This window comes from Saimiri boliviensis, chromosome 9 (assembly GCF_048565385.1).
Source record: "Saimiri boliviensis isolate mSaiBol1 chromosome 9, mSaiBol1.pri, whole genome shotgun sequence".
Classification (NCBI taxonomy): domain Eukaryota; kingdom Metazoa; phylum Chordata; class Mammalia; order Primates; family Cebidae; genus Saimiri; species Saimiri boliviensis.
The window spans coordinates 101,187,455-101,205,897 of record NC_133457.1 but is presented as its reverse complement, the minus strand read 5'-3'; the positions used below and the strand labels follow the sequence as shown (position 1 = coordinate 101,205,897).

The following is an 18,443-nucleotide window of genomic DNA, read 5'->3' as shown; positions in this document are numbered from 1 at the left end:
CAGGCTGGAGTGCAATGGCGCGATCTCAGCTCACTGCAACCTCGGTTTCCTGGGTTCAATTGATTACCCTGCCTCAGCCTCCCAAGTAGCTGGGATTACAGTACCCACCACCATGCTTAACTAGTTTTTTGTATTTTTAGTAAAGACAGAGTTTCACCATGTTGACGAGGTTGGTCTCCAGCTGAGATCGTGCCGCTGAACTCCAGCCTGGGTGACAGAGCGAAACTCTATCTCAAAAAAAAGAAAAGAAAAAAGGCATGTTAGTACTCTGGTGTGGGGTTTTTTTTTGTTGTTTTTTTGTTTGTTTGTTTGTTTGTTTTTGGTAATTAGATTCCTCTTGTATTTTGTAGGTCTTGTGTGCGTAATCCTATGGAAAATATTATGAAAATATTAAAAGGAATAGGAGAGACTTTCTGCCAACACTATACTCAATCAACAGATGAACAGCCAGGATCTCACATAGGTAAGAAAAGAAAACTAAAGTTGTCATAACATTGAAAGTAAGTAACCCACCCCCAAAAATTAGGAATTCTAGTTTTTTCCTGCCCTGCTGCTATTCTTATTTCTTTTTTTTTTTTTCTTTTAAGACAGAGTTTCACTCTTGTTGCCCAGGCTGGAGTGCAATGGCACAATCTCAACTCACTGCAACCTCCTCCTCCTGGGTTCAAGTGATTCTCTTGCCTCAGCCTCTCAAGTCTCTGGGATTACAGGTGCCTGCTACCATACCCGGCTACTTTTGGATTTTTAGTAGAGTCGGGGTTTCACCATGTTGGTCAGGCTGGTCTCGAACTCCTGACCTCAGGTGATCAGCCCATCTAAGCCTCCCAAAGCACTAGGATTACAGACATGAGCCACCACTCCTGATCTGCCCTGCTATTGCTATTCTTTTTTTTTTTTTTTTTTTTTTTTGAGATGGGGTCTTGCTCTGTCGCCCAGACTGGAGTGTAGTGGTATGATTTGGGCTCACTGCAACCTCCACCTCCCAGGTTCGAGCAATTTTCCTGCCTCAGCCTCCCGAGTAGCTGGAACTACAGGCGCATGCCACCACACCTAGCTAATTTTTTGTATTTTTAGTAGTGATGGGGTTTCACCATGTTAGCCAGGATGGTCTCAATCTCCTGAGCTCGTGATCTGCCCACCTTGGCCTTCCAAAGCGCTGGGATTACAGGGGTGAGCCACCGCACCCGGACCCAGCCATGCCCTGCTATTCTTAATGTATCAGATTTAAGTGTATATATAATTTTTACTTTGCAGTCCTTAACAAGTAAAATTCATTAACACGTGTTTTGTCTGTATTTCTCCCATAGACTTTGCTGTAAACAGACTAAAGCTGGCAGAAATTTTGTATTATAAAATATTAGAGACTATAATGGTTCAGGAAACACGAAGACTTCATGGAATGGACATGTCAGTAAGTAAATCCACTCTCCAAGATACTGGCAAGGCCCAAAAGTCGTAGTGTGGAAGCAGTGTTTTGAGAGGTACTATAAGGCATTGTGGGGTTCAGCAGTCTATGGCAAACTTGAACAGGATGACATTTAGTTGACTTTAGCACATAAAGCTAATCACATCTAGGCGGAAATGTGAAATAACATGAAGTTCATCTTTAGTACACATCAATGTCCTTCTTTTGTCTTTTTGTTCTTCATTCCAAGCTACTGACAATGAGTCCCCCCTCCACATGCTAAAGCAACTGATAATTAAGACGTTTGTCCGTACCTTTAAAGGATTTGGGATTATAAAATGGTGGGGGGTTTTTTGTTGTTTGGTTTTTTTTTTTTTTTTTTTTTTTTTTTTTTTTGAGACGGAGTTTCCCTCTTGTTGCCCAGGCTGGAGTGCAATGGCGCGATCTCGGCTCACCGCAACCTCCGCCTCCTGGGTTCAGGCAATTCTCCTGCCTCAGCCTCCTGAGTAGCTGGGATTACAGGCACGCGCCACCATGCCCAGCTAATTTTTTTGTATTTTTAGTAGAGACGGGGTTTCATCATGTTGACCGGGATGATCTCGATCTCTTGACCTCGTGATCCACCCGCCTCGGCCTCCCAAAGTGCAGGGATTACAGGCTTGAGCCACCGCGCCCGGCCAGTTGTTTGGTTTTTTTAATTTGTTTTGTTTTGTTTTGAGGCAGAGTTTCACACTTGTTGCCCAGGCTAGAGTGCAATGGTGTGATCTCGGCTCACCACAGCCCCTGCATTCCAAGTTTAAGCGATTCTCCTGTTTCAGCCTCCTTAGCAGCTGGGATTACAGGCACGCGCCACCATGCCTGGCTAATTTTTGTATTTTTAGTAGAGATAGGGTTTTGCCATGTTGGCCAGGCTGGTTTCAAGCTCCCAACCTCAGGTGATCTATTCACTTCAGCCTCCCAAAGTGCTGGGATTACAAGTGTGAGCCACTGTGACAGATTGGTTTTTTTTTTTTAATTGTTTATTTTTCTTTAACTATTTGACCAAGTCAGACCACTGTCTCCAATAAGCCTTGTAAAAAAATTTTTCTACAAATTCAAACCTATCATGTTTGTTTCCTCCTTCATTCTTTTCCTCTGTAGTTACTCTTAGAGTCTTCTAACTTTCTATCCCAATAGAAACAACAGGTTGATGTGTTAAGGATGCTGCATAAGTATGGTAATAGAATTTCTCTTTGTTTTTACCTGGAAATTTTTTTCATATCTTTTCTGTGTTGGCTTCAGATTCTGTGTCTTTCTCTTTCATGGTTTACATTAACTTCTTGATGGTACATGCACTCCCATGGCTTCCTGAGAAAGAAGTAATTTTTTATTTTTTTGAGAATTGACTCTTGCTCTGTCACCCAGGCTGGAGTACAGTGGCACGATCTCAGCTCACTATCACCTCTCTCCTGGGTTCCAGCGATTCTCATGCCTCAGCCTCCCAAGTAGCTGGAGTTACAGGTGTCCCCCACCATGCCTGGCTAATTTTTGTATTTTTAGTAGAGATGGAGTTTCACAATGTTGGCCAGGCTGGTCTCAATATTCTGACCTCAAGTGATCTGCCCATCTCGACCTCCCAACGTGCTAGGATAACAGCCATGAGCCACTGAGCCTGGCCAAAAGAAGTAAATTTTAAACTTTTTATTTTGAAATAATAATAGATTCCCAGAAAGTTGCAAAAATTCTACAGAGAAGTTCCACATATCTTATATTCAGTTTCCCTAATGGTTGCAATTTTATATACTACAGTATCAAAACTGGGGAATTGACATTGAAACAATGTACATATATGTGTATAATTGTTTCATACACATAAATTATATAACCATCACAAAAATCAAGATACTAAACTGTTAAAGATCTCCCTCCTGTTACCCCTTTATAGTTAGTTACACTTACTCCTCTCAGCCTTTACTGTTTTCCAATTTTACACACTGTATGAATTCAGTTCTTTTCAATGTGTTAAAGTTATTTTGTACCCAAGAATATGGTTTATCTTGGTGAACATTCTGTGGCCACTTATAAAGAATGTATACGGTAAATCCTCATATTTAACCTTGTCAGTAGGTTCTTGGAAACTGACTTTAAGCAAAATGTCATAATGAAACCAATTTTACCATAAGCTAACTGATATAAACAAGAGTTTAAGTTCATATGGCATATGTCTGTTCACAAAAACATAATCAAACTTCTAAATAGAGACAAAACACTTAAAATGTTAAACATTGAAATAAGAGAAAGATTAATAAAAATAAGGAAGATTATTATTTATCCAGTTATTCCTGTTCAGAGTCATAAGTGGCTAGAGCCTACCTCAGCAGCTAAGGACGAAAGGCAAGACCCAACCCTAGACAGGACACCATTTCATCACACACCCATTTATACTGTCACAATTTAGATATTTCCAATTAAGCTAATGTACACAGCTTTGGAGTCTAAGAAGAAACAAGAGTTCCCAGAGAGAGCTCATGCAGACATGGGAGAATGTGCACATTTCATACAGTGGCCCCAGCAGGGCATCCATCATTTTTCATTGTTATAACAAAATGATGTTGAGCGAAATGTTATTCAAGGACCTGCTGTATTCTGCTATTGAAGAATGGAGCATTCTGTAAATGTCAATTAAATCTTGTTGGTTGATGTTGTTATTTTATATTCTTGATGATTTCCTGTCTAGTTGTTACAACCATTGTTGACAGAGGATGTTGAAGTGTCCATGTATAATTGTAGATTTGTCTATTTCTTTCAAGTCTATCAGCTTTTCTCCACAAATTTTGAAGCTCTGTTGTTTGATGCTTACACGTTTAGGATTGCTCTCTGTCTTCTTGATGAATTGACTCTTTAATCATTATGAAGTGTTCCTCTCTGGCCAGGCCCAGTGGCTCAAACTGTAATCCCAGCACTTTGGGAGATCAAGGCAGGTGGATCATCTAAGGTCAAGAGTTCAAGACCAGCCTGGCCAACATGGTGAAACACCATCTCTACTAAAAATACAGAAGGCCAGGTGTGGTGGTTCACATCTCTAATCCCAACACTTTGGGAGGCTGTGGCGGGTGGATCACCTGAGGTCAGGAGTTCAAGACAAGCCTGACCAACATGGCAAAACCCTGTCTCAACTAAAAATACAAAAATTAGCCAGGCGTGGTGGCACACGCTCATAGTCCTGGATACTCAGGAGACTGAGACAGGAGAATTGCTTGAACCTAGGAGGCGGAGGTTACAGTGAGTCAAGATCATGCCAGCGTACTCCAGCCTGGCAACAGAGTGAGACTGCATCTCAAAAAAATAAATAAAAATAAATAAATAAAACAAAAATTAACCAGGTGTGGTGGCAGGTACCTGTAATCCCAGCTACTCGGGAGGCTGAGGCAGGAGAAGCGCTTGAGCCGGGGAGGCAGAGGTTGCAGTAAGCCGAGATCACACCACTGGAAGACAAAGCAAGACTGCATCTCAAAATAAATAAATAAATAAATAAATAAATAAATAAATAAATAAGGCCATGCACAGTGGCTCATGCCTGTAATCCTTGCACTTTGGGACGCCAAGGCGGGCAGATCATGAGGTCAGGAGTTCAAGACAAGCCTGACCAACATAGTGAAACTCCATCTCTACTGAAAATACAAAATTTAGCCAGGCATGGTGGTGCACGCCTGTAGTCCCAGCTACTTGGGAGGCTGAGGAAGGAGAATTGCTTAAACCCAGGAGGCAGAGGTGGGGTGAGCTGAGATCTCACCACTGCACTCCAGCATGGGCAACCAAGTGAGACTCCATCTCAAAAAATTAAAATAAAATAAAATAAATAAAATGTTCCTCTCTGTCTCTTGTAAATTTTTTTTGCTCTGAATCTACCTGATGTTTATGTATAGCCACTCCTACCTTCTTTTAATTAATGTTTCTGTGGTATATCTTTTTCCATCCTTTTTCAAGTGACTGTTGAATTTCTTATAGTCAATATGTAGTTGGGTAATGGTTTTTGGTTTTTTTTTTCCTAATCTGTGCTAATCTCTGTCATTTAATTAGTAAATTTAGATGACTTACATTTAGTAATCGTTATGTTAAAGTTTAAGTCTGCCATTTTTTTGTTTTCTGTTTGTTCTCACTCTTTTTTTTTTTTTTGTCTTTTTCTTGCCTTCTTGTGGGTTACTCGAACATTTTTTAGAGCCTTGTAAAGTTTTTTTTGTATAGATGTTTTGTATAGCCATTTTACCAATTTAAGTATAGAAACCTTACCTCACCTAAAGTCCCTTTTTAAAGATTTTGCATAAGTCCTTTTATTTTAGAATCACATTTGGTTGATAGTTGTATGTGTACAGAATTCAAGATTGGTGGGAGAGGCCAGGTGCAGTGGCTCATACCTGTAATCCCAGCACTTTAGGAGACCTTGGCAGGTAGATCACCTTAGGTCAGGAATTCAGGACCAGCCTGACCAACATGGTGTAACCCCATCTCTACTAAAAATTATAAAATTAGGCATAGTGGCACATGCCTGTAATCCCAGCTACTTGGGAGAGGCTAAGGCAGGATCGTTTGAACCCAGGAGGCAGAGGTTGCGATTAGCCAACATCATTCCATTGCACTCCAGCCTGGGCAACAAAAGCGAAACTTTGTCTCAAAAAAAAAAAAAGCAAGATTGGTGGGAGGCTGAGTCAAGAGGATTGCTGGAGCCCAGGAGTTTGAGATTGTAATACACTGTGTACTGTATGTGTACTGTGTAGAATGATTATACTGTGAATAGCTACTGTACTCTAACCTAGGCAACATGGTAAGACCCTATCCCTAAAAACAAAAAATTAAGTTAAAAAAAGATTGACACTTACTTTCCTTTATGATTTTGAAGGCATTGTTGCATTATTTTCTGTTACAGATTCCAGTGTTACTAATGAGAAGTCCAGTGACATTCTCATTCCCATTTAGTACTATGTGACTTGTTTTTTGTTTCTGGAATATTTCAGTGTCTTTCTTTTATCACTGATGTTCTTACATGTATAAAAAATATGTCTTACTGTGTTTTTTTAATTCATGTGTTTGTCATTCCCACTGAGTTGCCTGTTTAGAAATTTATGTCCTGCAGTTCTTGGTCATTTTATTGTGTTACTTCTTAGATGATGTATTGCCCACTGATTTATCTTTCTGGAACTTTTATTTTTCAGATGATGGAACTTCTGTATTGATCTTCTGAATTCCTTCTCTTAGTTTTCATTTTCTTAATCTCTTTTATTCTGCTTTTTATTTTATTTTATTTTTTGAGACGGAGTCTTGCTCTTGTCACCCAGGCTGGAGTGCAATGGCATGATCTCAGCTCGTTGCAAACTCTGCCTCCTGGGTTCAAGCAACTCTCTGCCTCAGCCTCCCGAGTAGCTGGGATTACAGGTGCCTGCCACCACACCTGGCTAATTTTTTTTGTATTTTTTAATAGAGATGGGGTTTCACCATGTTGGCCAGGCTCCAGGCTGGTCTTGAACTCCTGACCTCAGATGATCTACCTGCCTCGGCCTCCCATTGTGCCAGCCTTATTCTACTTTTAAAGATATTTACTCAACTTTTCATCTAGTCCCAATGAACTTTTAATTTCAACTATATTTTCATTTCTCTTTCTTGTTCTCTAAAGTTATTAATTTAGATTTACTTGAAATTTTCTTATCTTGCCGGCTTCATCTCTGTTTCTCCTGAATTTTTCCTCATTTCTATCTCTCTCTCTTTTCTTTTCTTTTCTTTTCTTTCTTTCTTTCTTTTTTTTTAAGGTAGAGTTTTCTCTTGTTGCCCAGGCTGGAGTGCAATGGTACAATCTCGGCTCACTGCAACCTCTGCCTCCCAGGTTCAAGTGATTCTCCTGCCTCAGCCTCCCATGCCCGGCTCTAATTAAAAATATTTTTTAAAAAGAGAGAAAAAAGGCTGGGTGTGGTGGCTCACACCTATAATCCCAGGATTAAAAAAAAAAATATTTTTAATGTTCATGTCTTTAATTAACTAATGCACACTTATCTTCTGGTTTGTTGAAGCAGTAAGTCAGACCACATTTGTCACAATAATGTCTGTTAAAGTGGCTTGTCATAAATGCTCCAACACCACATTCATCAGAAGGGTACTCTCGACGAAGGCGACTAATTTTGCCATTCTCATCCACTTTATATTTCAGGACAGCCAGCTGAACCTTCTTTCTTTCGTGCTTATTCTTCTTGGGAGTGGTGTAAGACTTCTTCCTTTTCTTACCACCACCAGGAAGTCTCAACACAAGATGAAGAGTAGACTCCTTTTGAATGTTGTAGTCAGACAAAGTACATCCACCTTCCAGTTGCTTGCCAGCAAAGATCAGCCTTTGCTGATCAGGAGGAATTCCTTCCTTATCCTGGATTTCAGCTTTTACACTTTCTGTCATATCCAGGGTTTCAACCTTGAGGGTGATGGTCTTCCCTGTAAGGGTTTTCACAAAAATGTGCTTTTGCAGATGGCAGATCTTTAATTTGTGTGTGGGGGTGGGGGTCGGTGGAGGAAGACAAAGCCTTACTCTGTCGCCCAGTAGAGTGGTATGATCTCAGCTCACTGCAACCTCTGTCTCCTGGGCTCAAATGCTTCTCCTGCCTCAACCTCCTGAGTAGCTGGGATTACAGGCGTATGCCACCACACCTGGCTAATTTTTATATTTTTTGGTAGAGATGGGGTTTCACCATGTTGGCCAGGCTGGTCTCAAACTCCTGATCTCAGGTAATCTGCCTGCCTCAGCCTCCTAAAGTGTTGGGATTACAGGCGTGAGCCACTGTGCCTGGCTTTTTTTTTTTTTTTTTTTTTTTTTTTTAAATAAAATGGTGTCTTGCTATGTTTCCTAGGCTGGTCTCAAACTCCTGGGTTCAAGTGATCCTCCTGCCTCAGCTTCCCAAGTAGCTCGGACTACAGGTGCATGCTGGTACACCTCGCTTTTCTGTTTGTTTTGACCTGTGTTTTTCAGTTAAGAGGTTTTCTTCAAATGTCGGATAATTCTTGGTTCACTTATATTTGAGGCACTAAAAACTTATTTTCAGAGCTCTGTGAATGAGGCAGTAAAAGTTTGTTTCAAAGCTGTTTTATTTCAAGAGTAGAAATAAAAATCCATTGACCTCAGGTGATCACTTAGTATTAGAGACTCTTATCTGCCAGTACCCATGAGACTTTCCTGGAATCTCTCAATTCCTCCAGAGACATATTTGTAAATCTCTTGCCTGGCCGTTGGTGATGTGGATCAGAAGAAGGAAGGAAAATTTGGTCTCGTGGTTCAGTCTTCAGACTTTTTCACCTAAAACCCTAGTCTTTCCTGTGACTGGTGTTCTCTACCTTTGAGTCTCTAGTTCAATTTCCCTAGAGAATAATTCTGTAGATTCCTGTGCAGACAGAATAGAGGTTGTGCAGGGACCTGAGGATTCTAAGACTTTCAGATCACCCATCCACTGCCTTACCCCCACTTCCCATTCTGCCTGTGTCCTCAGTTGCTGTGTATTAGAGCAGATTCATTTGTTTTATCTCTCCGCAGGTCCTTATGCTTGACCATTGTGCCTTCTGCTGAGTAATCTGTCATCCTTCATATATTGTGATTTACAGTTACAGATGATGCCTAGTTTTACTGATGATGGAGTTTCTGTTTCTCATCCTCTCTTGATGTGGGGTGATACTTGGTTTTGGGGTTTTGTTTGTTTGTTTTTGAGACTGAGTCTCACTCTGTCGCCCCATCTGGGACGGGGTGATCTTGGCTCACTGCAACCTCTGCCTCTCAAGTTTAAGTGGTTCCACTGCCTCAGCCTCCTGAATAGCTGGGATTACAGGCATGCACCACCACACCCAGCTAATTTTTGTATTTTTAGTAGAGACAGGGTTTCACCACGTTGGCAAAGCTGGTCTTGAACTCCTGACCTTAAGCAGTCCGCTCACCTCAGCCTCCAAAAATGCTGGGCTTACAGGTGTGAGCCACCACACCCGACCAATCTGGGGTGATATTTGAAAGAAAGAAGACACCAAACACCATTTTTAAAACTGAAAAACTTGTATTAAACTTAGTAGTAAAGCAGGATTTTTATATTCTCAGTGAAATGTTTTCTGAACACTTTTGTCTAAACTGTGGCATATTACCTTTCTGTGTTTTGATAAATAAACTTTTATGTTGATAAAACAATTAACTGTCATTAAGAAAAAAAAGAACCAATTCTAATGCTTTTCTCTTGATGGGACTATTGACTTTTATTATTTGTTCAGATTTCAAAGCAGATTGTTATGTACATCTCATTTAAATTTATGACCTACTACTGAGCACGATTAGGTATTATAGGAAGACTTTAGCAGTTTGAAAACTCAAATTTTTATCTCCAGTAATCTAGCATAATAAAATTTGCACAAGGTATTTTTTTTGTTGTTTCTATAGTTTTCTTTATAGAATGGCAAAGACTGAAATTGCTGTAAAATATTAAACTGTGGTCTTTCTCTTCCCCCAGCTTCTTTTAGAGCAAGATATATTTCATTATTCCTTGATGGCTTGTTGTTTGGAAATTGTGCTCTTTGCCTATAGCTCACCTCGTACTTTTCCTTGGATTATTGAAATTCTCAACTTGCAACCATTTTACTTTTATAAGGTGAGATGAAAACAAAAGTTCTGTTGCAGAAACATTGTATTTATCTTAGTGTTGAAGAAAAGCACTGTTGTGACATCTGCAAAATGTTTCCAAATGTGAGGCAAGAGAATTGCTTGAACCTGGGAGGTAGAGGTTTGCAGTGAGTGGAGACCACACCATTGCACTCCAGCCTGGGTGACGAGCAAAATTTCATCTCAAAGAAAAGAAAATAAATATTCCTTTTGGATGAAATCAAGAACACAAGAGAGGGTTGAGCATGCAGTGGCTCACACCTGTAATCCTAGCACTTTGGGAAACTGAGGCTGGAAGATGGCTTGAGTCCAGGAGTTTGAGGTTACAGTGAGTTATGATTGTGCCACCACACTCCAGCCTGGGCACCTGAGCAAGACCCTGTTTCAAATAAAAAAAGAGAGAGAGGCCAGGCGCGGTGGCTCAAGCCTGTAATCCCAGCACTTTGGGAGGCCGAGGCGGGTGGATCACAAGGTCAAGAGATCGAGACCATCCTTGCCAACATGATGAAACCCTGTCTCTACTAAAAATACAAAAAATTAGCTGGGCATGGTGGCGCGTGCGTGTAATCCCAGCTACTCAGGAGGCTGAGGCAGGAGAATTGCCTGAACCCGGGAGGCGGAGGTTGTGGTGAGCCGAGATTGTGCCATTGCACTCCAGCCTGGGTAACAAGAGCGAAACTCCATCTCAAAAAAAGAGAGAGAGAGAGTGAGAGTGTCAGTAAATTAAGTCAGTCTTATAGCTTCAGTTCCTTTTTTATTATAGACTTCAAAATGTGACCTGGAACTAGTACTTTTAACTTCAAATTTTCCATATTTATGAATGAATCTCACTTGCCTTTGTTTTTCTTGCTAGAACTATTTTTATTAACCTTTTCAAAATAAAACAGAGGTCACAGCTATTGAACTCCATCACCCTCAGTAACATGTAGTCATCACAGTCAATAACGTTTAATGTTACTTAGTATCTGAATTGAAGACTAATGCTACTGTTATGCTTCTTGGTATGATTTAGTTAATATTAGGCATCTAGGCTACTTTTCAAACTACTAATGATAGAAAAATTGGTTTCAAGAGTTAAATTTTTATACCTAAAGTATGCCTGAGTTAAAGTTGTAGAAAATGCAGATCACTGGAAAGCTTATCTGTGAATTGTTGAGTGCGATTAAAGTATTTTTAGGTTTCTTAGGGAGAAGTGATTTTATGTACTTAATTTAATGTTAATGTATATATTTAGCTTTTGCAATTAGGAAAGATTTAGTTTTGCCTAATGGCAAAAGTTATTTGTGGCATAGTAATTTGTTTTTATTTGTAACATCCTTATTTTATTCAAGAAGCCAAATGCCTTTATTTTTTTAAACCACATAAATGGTATGTGCTCATTGAAGAAAATCATAAAATAAATATAAATGTGACTATTAAAGTCCTACATCATAATCTAATTATTAACAATTATGTTACAATTGGTATTTCTGTTTATATAAACTTTATTCTAGATATTTCCCTTATTAAAATAGAACTGCACTGTACATAAGCAAAGTCACTTTAAATAGTTTATTCATTCTGTTATTTTGAGTGAGTGAGATAAATAGTCTGGAAAGGAGCAGTACATTCAAAATAGAACTAGACTTGGAACCCAGGACCTGACTTTTCCCACTATTGGGCTGTTGACCAGTTTCCACCTGTCATTGCCTCAGTTTTTCATTTATAAAATAAAACGTGAAAAACAGAAATGTATGTGAAAATATTTCAAAGACCCTAAAAGCTCCTTTGTAAATTAGAAGATGTTAGTAAGCCACAGAATTACAGTTCAACGATGACTTTGGTTCTGTGCCACAGAATTTAAGGCCACACCGCGGTCAGGTGCGGTGGTTCACGCCTGTAATCCCAGCACTTTAGGAGACAGAGGTGGGTAGATCACCTGAGGTCAAGAGTTTGAGACCTGCCTGGTTAATATGGTGAAACCCCATCTCTACTAAAAACTACAAAAATTAGCTGGGTATGGTGATGGGCTTCTGTAATCCCAACTACTTGGGAGGTTGAGGCAAGAGAATTGCTTTAACCTGGGAGGCAGAGGTTGCAGTGAGCCGAGAACACACCACTGCACTTCAACCTGGGCAACAGAGGGAAGCGCCATCTCAAAAAAAAAAAAAAAAGGCTGGGTGCAGTGGCTCACACCAGTAATCCCAGCACTTTGGGAGGCCAAGGCGGGTGGATCAAGAGGTCAGGAGTTCAAGACCAAGCTGACCAACATGATGAAACCCCGTCTCTACTAAAAATACAAAAATTAGCTGGGCGTGGTGGTGCACGCCTGCAATCCCAGCTATTCAGGTTGAGGCAGGAGAATTGCTTGAACCCAGGAGGTGGAGGTTGTAGTGAGCCAGGATTGTGCTGCTGCCCTCCAGCCTGGGCAACAGAGAGACTCCATCTCAAAAAAAAAAAGAATAAGGCCACAGGTAGTCCTACATGCAAGTCCAGACTAGAACTAACTGCTTGAAACCACATTGCCTTCTCAACTTTCTCTTCTGCAGGTTATTGAGGTGGTGATCCGCTCAGAAGAAGGGCTCTCAAGGGACATGGTGAAACACCTTAACAGCATTGAAGAACAGATTTTGGAGAGTTTAGCATGGAGTCACAATTCTGCACTGTGGGAGGCTCTCCAGGTTTCTACAAACAAAGTTCCTACCTGTGAAGAAGTGAGTCTGGGCGAGGCTGATAATCCTGTCATTAAAAAATAACAGCTTTATTCAGAGATAAATCATATACCATACAGTTCACCCATTTTAAGTATACAGTTCAGTGGCTTTAGTATATAAATAGATAGGTGCAGCCATAACCACAATTTTAGAATATATTCATCACTTCAATAAGAAACCTACATCCTTGGGCTATCACTTCCCTACCCCTATGTCTTCTCTCTAGCTCCAAGTAACCACTGATCTGCCTTCTGTTTCCATAAATCTGCCTGTTCTAGACATTTCATATAAATGGAATCATAAAAATGTAGTCCTTTGTGACTGGGCTTCTGTCACTCATTATAATGTTTTTAAGGTTCATCTATGTTGTAGAATGTATGAGAATTTCATTTCCTTTTTTTTTTTTTTTAAGGCAGGGTTTCGTTCTGTTGCTGAGGCTGGTGTGCAGTGGCACAAACGTGGCTCACTGACTGCACCCTCAACTTCCTGGGCCCAAGTGGTCCTTCTGCCTTACTCTCCCAAGTAGCTAAGACCGCAGGCACCTACCACCAACACCTACACCCAGCTAATTTTGTTGTTGTTGTTTGTTTTTCTGTGTGTAGATACAGGGTCTTGCCATGTTGCACAGGGTGATCTCAAACCCCTGAGCTCAAGTAATCCTCTTGTCTTGGCCTCCCAAAGTGCTGGAACTGTGAGTGTGAGTCACCACATCTGGCTTATTTCCTTTTTTTGCCAAGTAATATTCCATTGTGTGGATGCTACATTTTATTTATTGATTCATCAGTTGATAAACATTTGAGTTGTTTCCACCTTTTGACTTTTTTTTTTTTTTTTTTGAGACAGGGTCTCACTCTGTCACCCAGGCAGGAGTGCAGTGGCGCCATCATGGCTCACTGCAGCCTTGACCTATGAGGCACAAGTGATCTTCTCCTCTCAGCTTCCTACACCATCACACCTGGCTAATTTTTGTGGCTTTGTAGAAATGGGATCTCCCTATGTTGTCCAGGCTAGTTTTGAATTCCTGGGCCCAAGCGATCCTCCCACCTCAGTTTCCCAAAGTGCTGGATTACAGGCATGAGCCACTGTACCTAACCCACTTTGGCTATTGTGAATGATGCTGCTGTGAACATTCAGGCACAAGTTTTTGGGTAAACATATGTTTTCATTTTTCTTGGAGTAGAGTTGCAGGTTCATATGGTGACTCTGTTTAAGCTTTTTGGAAACTGTCAGACTGTTTTTTAAAGATGCTGCACCATTTTATTGTTCCCAGCGACAGGGTAGAAAGATTCCAATTTCTTCATATCCTTGTTATTATCTGCCTTTTTAATTTTTTTTAATAACAAGCTAATGCTTGTTATTATCTGCCTTTTTAATTCTAGCCATTCTAGTAGGTGTAAAGTAATGTCTCATTGTGGTTTTGGTTTGCATTTCCCTGGTGGCTAATGATGATCAACATCTTATGTGCTTATAAGCTGTTTGCGTGTCTTTGGAGAAATGTTCATTCAGATCTTTTGCCCATTTTTTTAATTGTCTTTTTATTATCGAGTTATAGAAGTTTTTCATATATTCTAGATACAAATCCCTTGTCAGATAAATGATTTGCAAAACTTTTCTCCCATTTTCTAGGCTGTCTTTTCACTTTCTTGGTGGTGTCTTTGGAATGCAAAAATTTTTAATTTTGATGATGTCCAATTTAGATATTTTTTCTTTTGCTTGTTGTGCTTTTTGCGTCATGTCTAAGAAACTATTAAATTTATTTAAAATTTTTCTAATTTCTCTGTAAAGATTGAACACTTTTCATTCATGGTATTTAGAATTCAATGAAAAATAGAGGCCAGGCTCGGTGGCTCACGCCTATAATCCCAGCACTTTAAGAGGCCAAGACTGGTAGATTGCCTGAGATCAGGAGTACAAGATCAGGCTGGCCAACATAGTGAAACCCCTTCTGTATTAAAAATACAAAAAATTAGCTGGGTTTGATGGCACACGCCTATAATCCCAGCTACTTGAGAGGCTGAGACAGGAGAATTGCTTCAACCTGGGAGGCAGAGATTGCAGTGAGCTGAGATTGCACCACTGCACTCCAGCCTGGGCAACAGAACGAGACTCTGTCTTAAAAATAAATAAATAAAGTAATTAATTAATTAAAAATAAAAAATGTGTGCCCAACGTTGTACACAGAAATTACATTTTTAATAGTAGTATCATGTGAGAAATTGAGGTGGTTTTTTTTTTCCCTACTTCTGTTACTCTTTTGTAACTCCTATCTTTTGATTCTCTTTTGTTTTGTCTCCTTATGTACTTCCTTAATCTTCCTGAATTTTTCCCTAATCCCAAACTACTAGAACTGTCCAAGGCCAGGAAGAATTGAAAAGAAGATGGTTTCTTGAAATCTCTCTTCCATGCTTCTTTGGTCTTTTGCAGAAGACTATAATTTATTGGGCTCTCTTCAGTATTCATCAGTTTATTTCCCTTGAAGAACTTCAAACTCCTTCAAGTTTAAAAAAAACTTTATTTTAAGAAGCATCAGTATTGAAGCCTTTGCTCTTACAACTTAGTAGTTGTGTGACTTTTGGCAAATTTCACATTCAGATCCTCAATTTTCACATCCCTAAATGGAGAGTGATATTGCCTACCTCATAGGTTTAGTTCTAGTGGTCGATAACTTACCTATATGAATTATAAGGTTTAAAGAAATGAACTCTTTTTTTAAGTTTGTTAACATTATCACTTGAGCACTTTATCCAAGTTGTATTTTGTGAAGACATGAGAAAGGGAAATAAAATATTTTTTTAAAAGTTAAGAAAACATTTTTTTGACCAGGCACAGTAGCTCATACCTCTAATCCCAGCACTTTGGGAGGCTGAGTTGGGTAGATCACCTGAGGTCAGGAGTTCAATACCAGCCTAGCCAATGTGGCGAAACTCTATCTCTACTAAAAATATAAAAATCAGCTGGGCGTGATGGCACATGCCTGTAATCCCAGCTACTTGGAACGCTGAGGCAAGAGAATCACTTGAACCTAGTGGGTAGAGGTTGCAATGAGCCAGGATCATGCCACTGTACTCCAGCCTGGGTGACAGACTGAGACTACATCTCAAAAAAAAAAAAAAAAGAAAAATTTTTTTTTTTTTTTTTTTGAGACGGAGTTTCGCTCTTTGTTACCCAGGCTGGAGTGCAATGGCGTGATCTCGGCTCACCGCAACCTCCGCCTCCTGGGTTCAGGCAATTCTCCTGCCTCAGCCTCCTGAGTAGCTGGGATTACAGGCACGTGCCACCATGCCCAGCTAATTTTTTTTTTGTATTTTTACTAGAGATGGGGTTTCACCATGTTGACCAGGATGGTCTTGATCTCTTGACCTCGTTATCCACCCGCCTCGGCCTCCCAAAGTGCTGGGATTACAGGCTTGAGCCACCGCGCCCAGCCTTGAAAAATTTTTTTCCTAAGTTTTAATCAGTGAGTTTATCTGTATGTAAAGCAGAGGGTTTTTGTTTTCCACAGGTTATATTCCCAAATAACTTTGAAACAGGAAATGGAGGAAATGTACAGGGACATCTTCCCATGATGCCAGTGTCTCCTCTAGTGCATCCAAGAGTCAAGGAAGTTCGAACTGACAGTGGGAGTCTTCGAAGAGGTAGGTTCAACATTGGGAGAGTAACAAAAAAGTAACAAAGGTCTTTTTTTTTTTGAGAGAGAAAATTTTAAATCTTGTGAGTATGTTATTCAGAAATCAGATTTCTTTATCAGGATTTGAAAAGGAGCTTGATGCTTGTGCTAGCACCCCTGTGTAGCTCATTATATACTATATTATACACTATTATATATATATTATGTACTATAGTGTATACTATATTAATAGAATTTTAAATGTAGTTTATTTAATAAATGTATGTAATCTTTCCTGAATGCTAATGGGAAACTGTTTAAATAAGCTAAAATCAGGCATGATGGCATCTTTCTGTAGTCCTAGCTACTCAGGAGGCTGAGGCAGGAGGATTGAGGATTGTGTGTTGGAGTCCAGCCTGGGCAGAATAGTGAGACCCCGCCCCCCATTCCCCCCAACCCCCGCCCAGAAAAAAAGAAAAATAAGAAAGAAAAAAAAGATAAGTATATTAATCTGTTCTGGCACTGCTAATAAAGGCATACCTGAAGCTGGGTAATTTATGAAGGAAAGAGGTTTAATTTACTCACAGTTCCAAATGGCTGGGGAGGCCTCATAATTATGGTGGAAGGCAAAGGAAGAGCAAAGGCAAGTCTTACATGACAGCAGGCAAGAGAGCTTGTGCAGTAGAACTCCCCTTTACAAAACCACGAGATCTCATGAGACTTATTCATTATCTGGAGAACAGCATGGGAAAGACCTGCCCCCATGATTCAGTTACCGCCCACGACACATGGGAATTATGGGAACTACAATTTAAGATGAGATTTGGGTGGGGACACAGCCAAAGTATATCACTAAACTAAATACCTACTTTTCCAAATTTCCCAAATTTATTTTCTTCCTTTGCCTATTTCTCCCAGTAGAAAAACATTTAAAGCAAAACAGAATTCTTATTCTCTTTGGAATGCTTAAGTTCATCTAATAAACTACTTATTTATACTCTTAAAATAGTTCATTTTGAGACTTACCAATGGAAAGATTTTAATTCATTCTTCCTTATTTTCTCTTGTGACATAGCAAGCTGATGTGTGCATCTTGTGGGTTATACAGCTCTTGGATTTTGAAAAATCAGTTAAAATCTCCTGACCACATAGTATCCTTTAACAAATCTTAGATGAACAAGTATTCAGGTTACATAGTACGGTACACCCATTTTTGGAGTCTGTGTCATTGTGTATGTATGTTTGTCTATCTGTCTGCAATCTTTGCTTTACATGCAATGCAGGATCATAAAAGCGATTACAGGCCAGACATGGTGGCTTATGCCTGTAATTCGAGCACTTTGGAAGGCCAAGGCGGGGGGATCACCTGAGGTCGGGAGTTCAAGACCAGACTGTCCAACATGGTGAAACTCCATCTCTACTAAAAATACAAAAATTAGCTGGGCATGATGGTGGGCACCTGTAATCCCAGCTACTTGGAAGGCTAAGGCAGGAGAATTGCTTGAACCTGAGAGGTGGAGGTTACAGTGAGTCAAAATTGCACCACTGCACTCCAGCAACAGAGCAAGACTACATCTCAAAAAAAAAAAAAAAAAAAAAAGGCCGGGTTCGGTGGCTCACTCCTGTATGCCTATAATCCTAGCACCTTGGGAGGCCGAGGTGGGTGGATTGCCTGAGCTCCGAAGTTCAAGATCAGCCTGGGCAACACAGTGAAACCCCATCTTTACTAAAAGTACAAAAAATTAGCTGGGCATGGTGGTGCATGCCTGTAGTCCCAGCTACTTGGGAGGCTAAGGCAGGATAGTTGCTTGAACCCTGAACCCAGGAGGCAGAGGTTGCGAGAGCTGAGATCGCACCACTGCACTCCAGCCTGGGCAACAGAGTGAGACTCTATCTCAAAAAAAAAAAAAAAAAAAAGATTGCACAAGATGTGAATACTAAGTAATTTTAATCAGTGGGAATAATTACAATTGTTTTTTTGTTATACCCAAGCAAGTTAGAAGGAAAGTGCTATTCTCTGTGTTTCCATTGAGTGTCCTTTATTGCCGGCGGCCAAGAGTCATTTCACACTCAAAAACCTCTTGACCCCGATGAAGG

General features: G+C 40.1%; 2 protein-coding genes across 4 annotated transcripts in view; one reads left to right on the top strand and one right to left on the bottom strand.

Moving 5' to 3' along the window:
- The window catches only part of RBL1 (RB transcriptional corepressor like 1), an 85,307-nt gene that overhangs the window by 26,448 nt on the left and 40,416 nt on the right, over positions 1 to 18,443 (top strand). For all 3 annotated transcript variants that reach the window (XM_039479781.2, XM_074406496.1, XM_074406497.1), the window contains 5 exons: positions 351 to 463; positions 1,308 to 1,411; positions 9,898 to 10,035; positions 12,575 to 12,739; positions 16,242 to 16,374. In XM_039479781.2, the coding sequence (XP_039335715.1) occupies positions 351 to 463; positions 1,308 to 1,411; positions 9,898 to 10,035; positions 12,575 to 12,739; positions 16,242 to 16,374 (653 nt within the window). The remainder of the gene's footprint in view (positions 1 to 350; positions 464 to 1,307; positions 1,412 to 9,897; positions 10,036 to 12,574; positions 12,740 to 16,241; positions 16,375 to 18,443) is intronic.
- On the bottom strand, positions 7,404 to 8,620 carry LOC120367916 (ubiquitin-ribosomal protein eS31 fusion protein-like). The gene is made up of 2 exons (XM_039479705.1): positions 8,579 to 8,620; positions 7,404 to 7,880 (listed from the first exon to the last, which is right to left on the bottom strand). Exons 1-2 carry the CDS (start codon positions 8,618 to 8,620, stop codon positions 7,404 to 7,406), a joined length of 519 nt encoding a protein of 172 aa, XP_039335639.1.

Bases quoted from the DNA above. Each gene is read 5' to 3' on its own strand.
- LOC120367916 (XM_039479705.1), bottom strand. From the start codon at position 8,620: ATGTCTCTGGAGGAATTGAGAGATTCCAGGAAAGTCTCATGG. The intron at 7,881-8,578 runs GTACTGGCAGAT...CATCTGCAAAAG, and splicing joins ATTCCAGGAAAGTCTCATGG to CACATTTTTGTGAAAACCCT.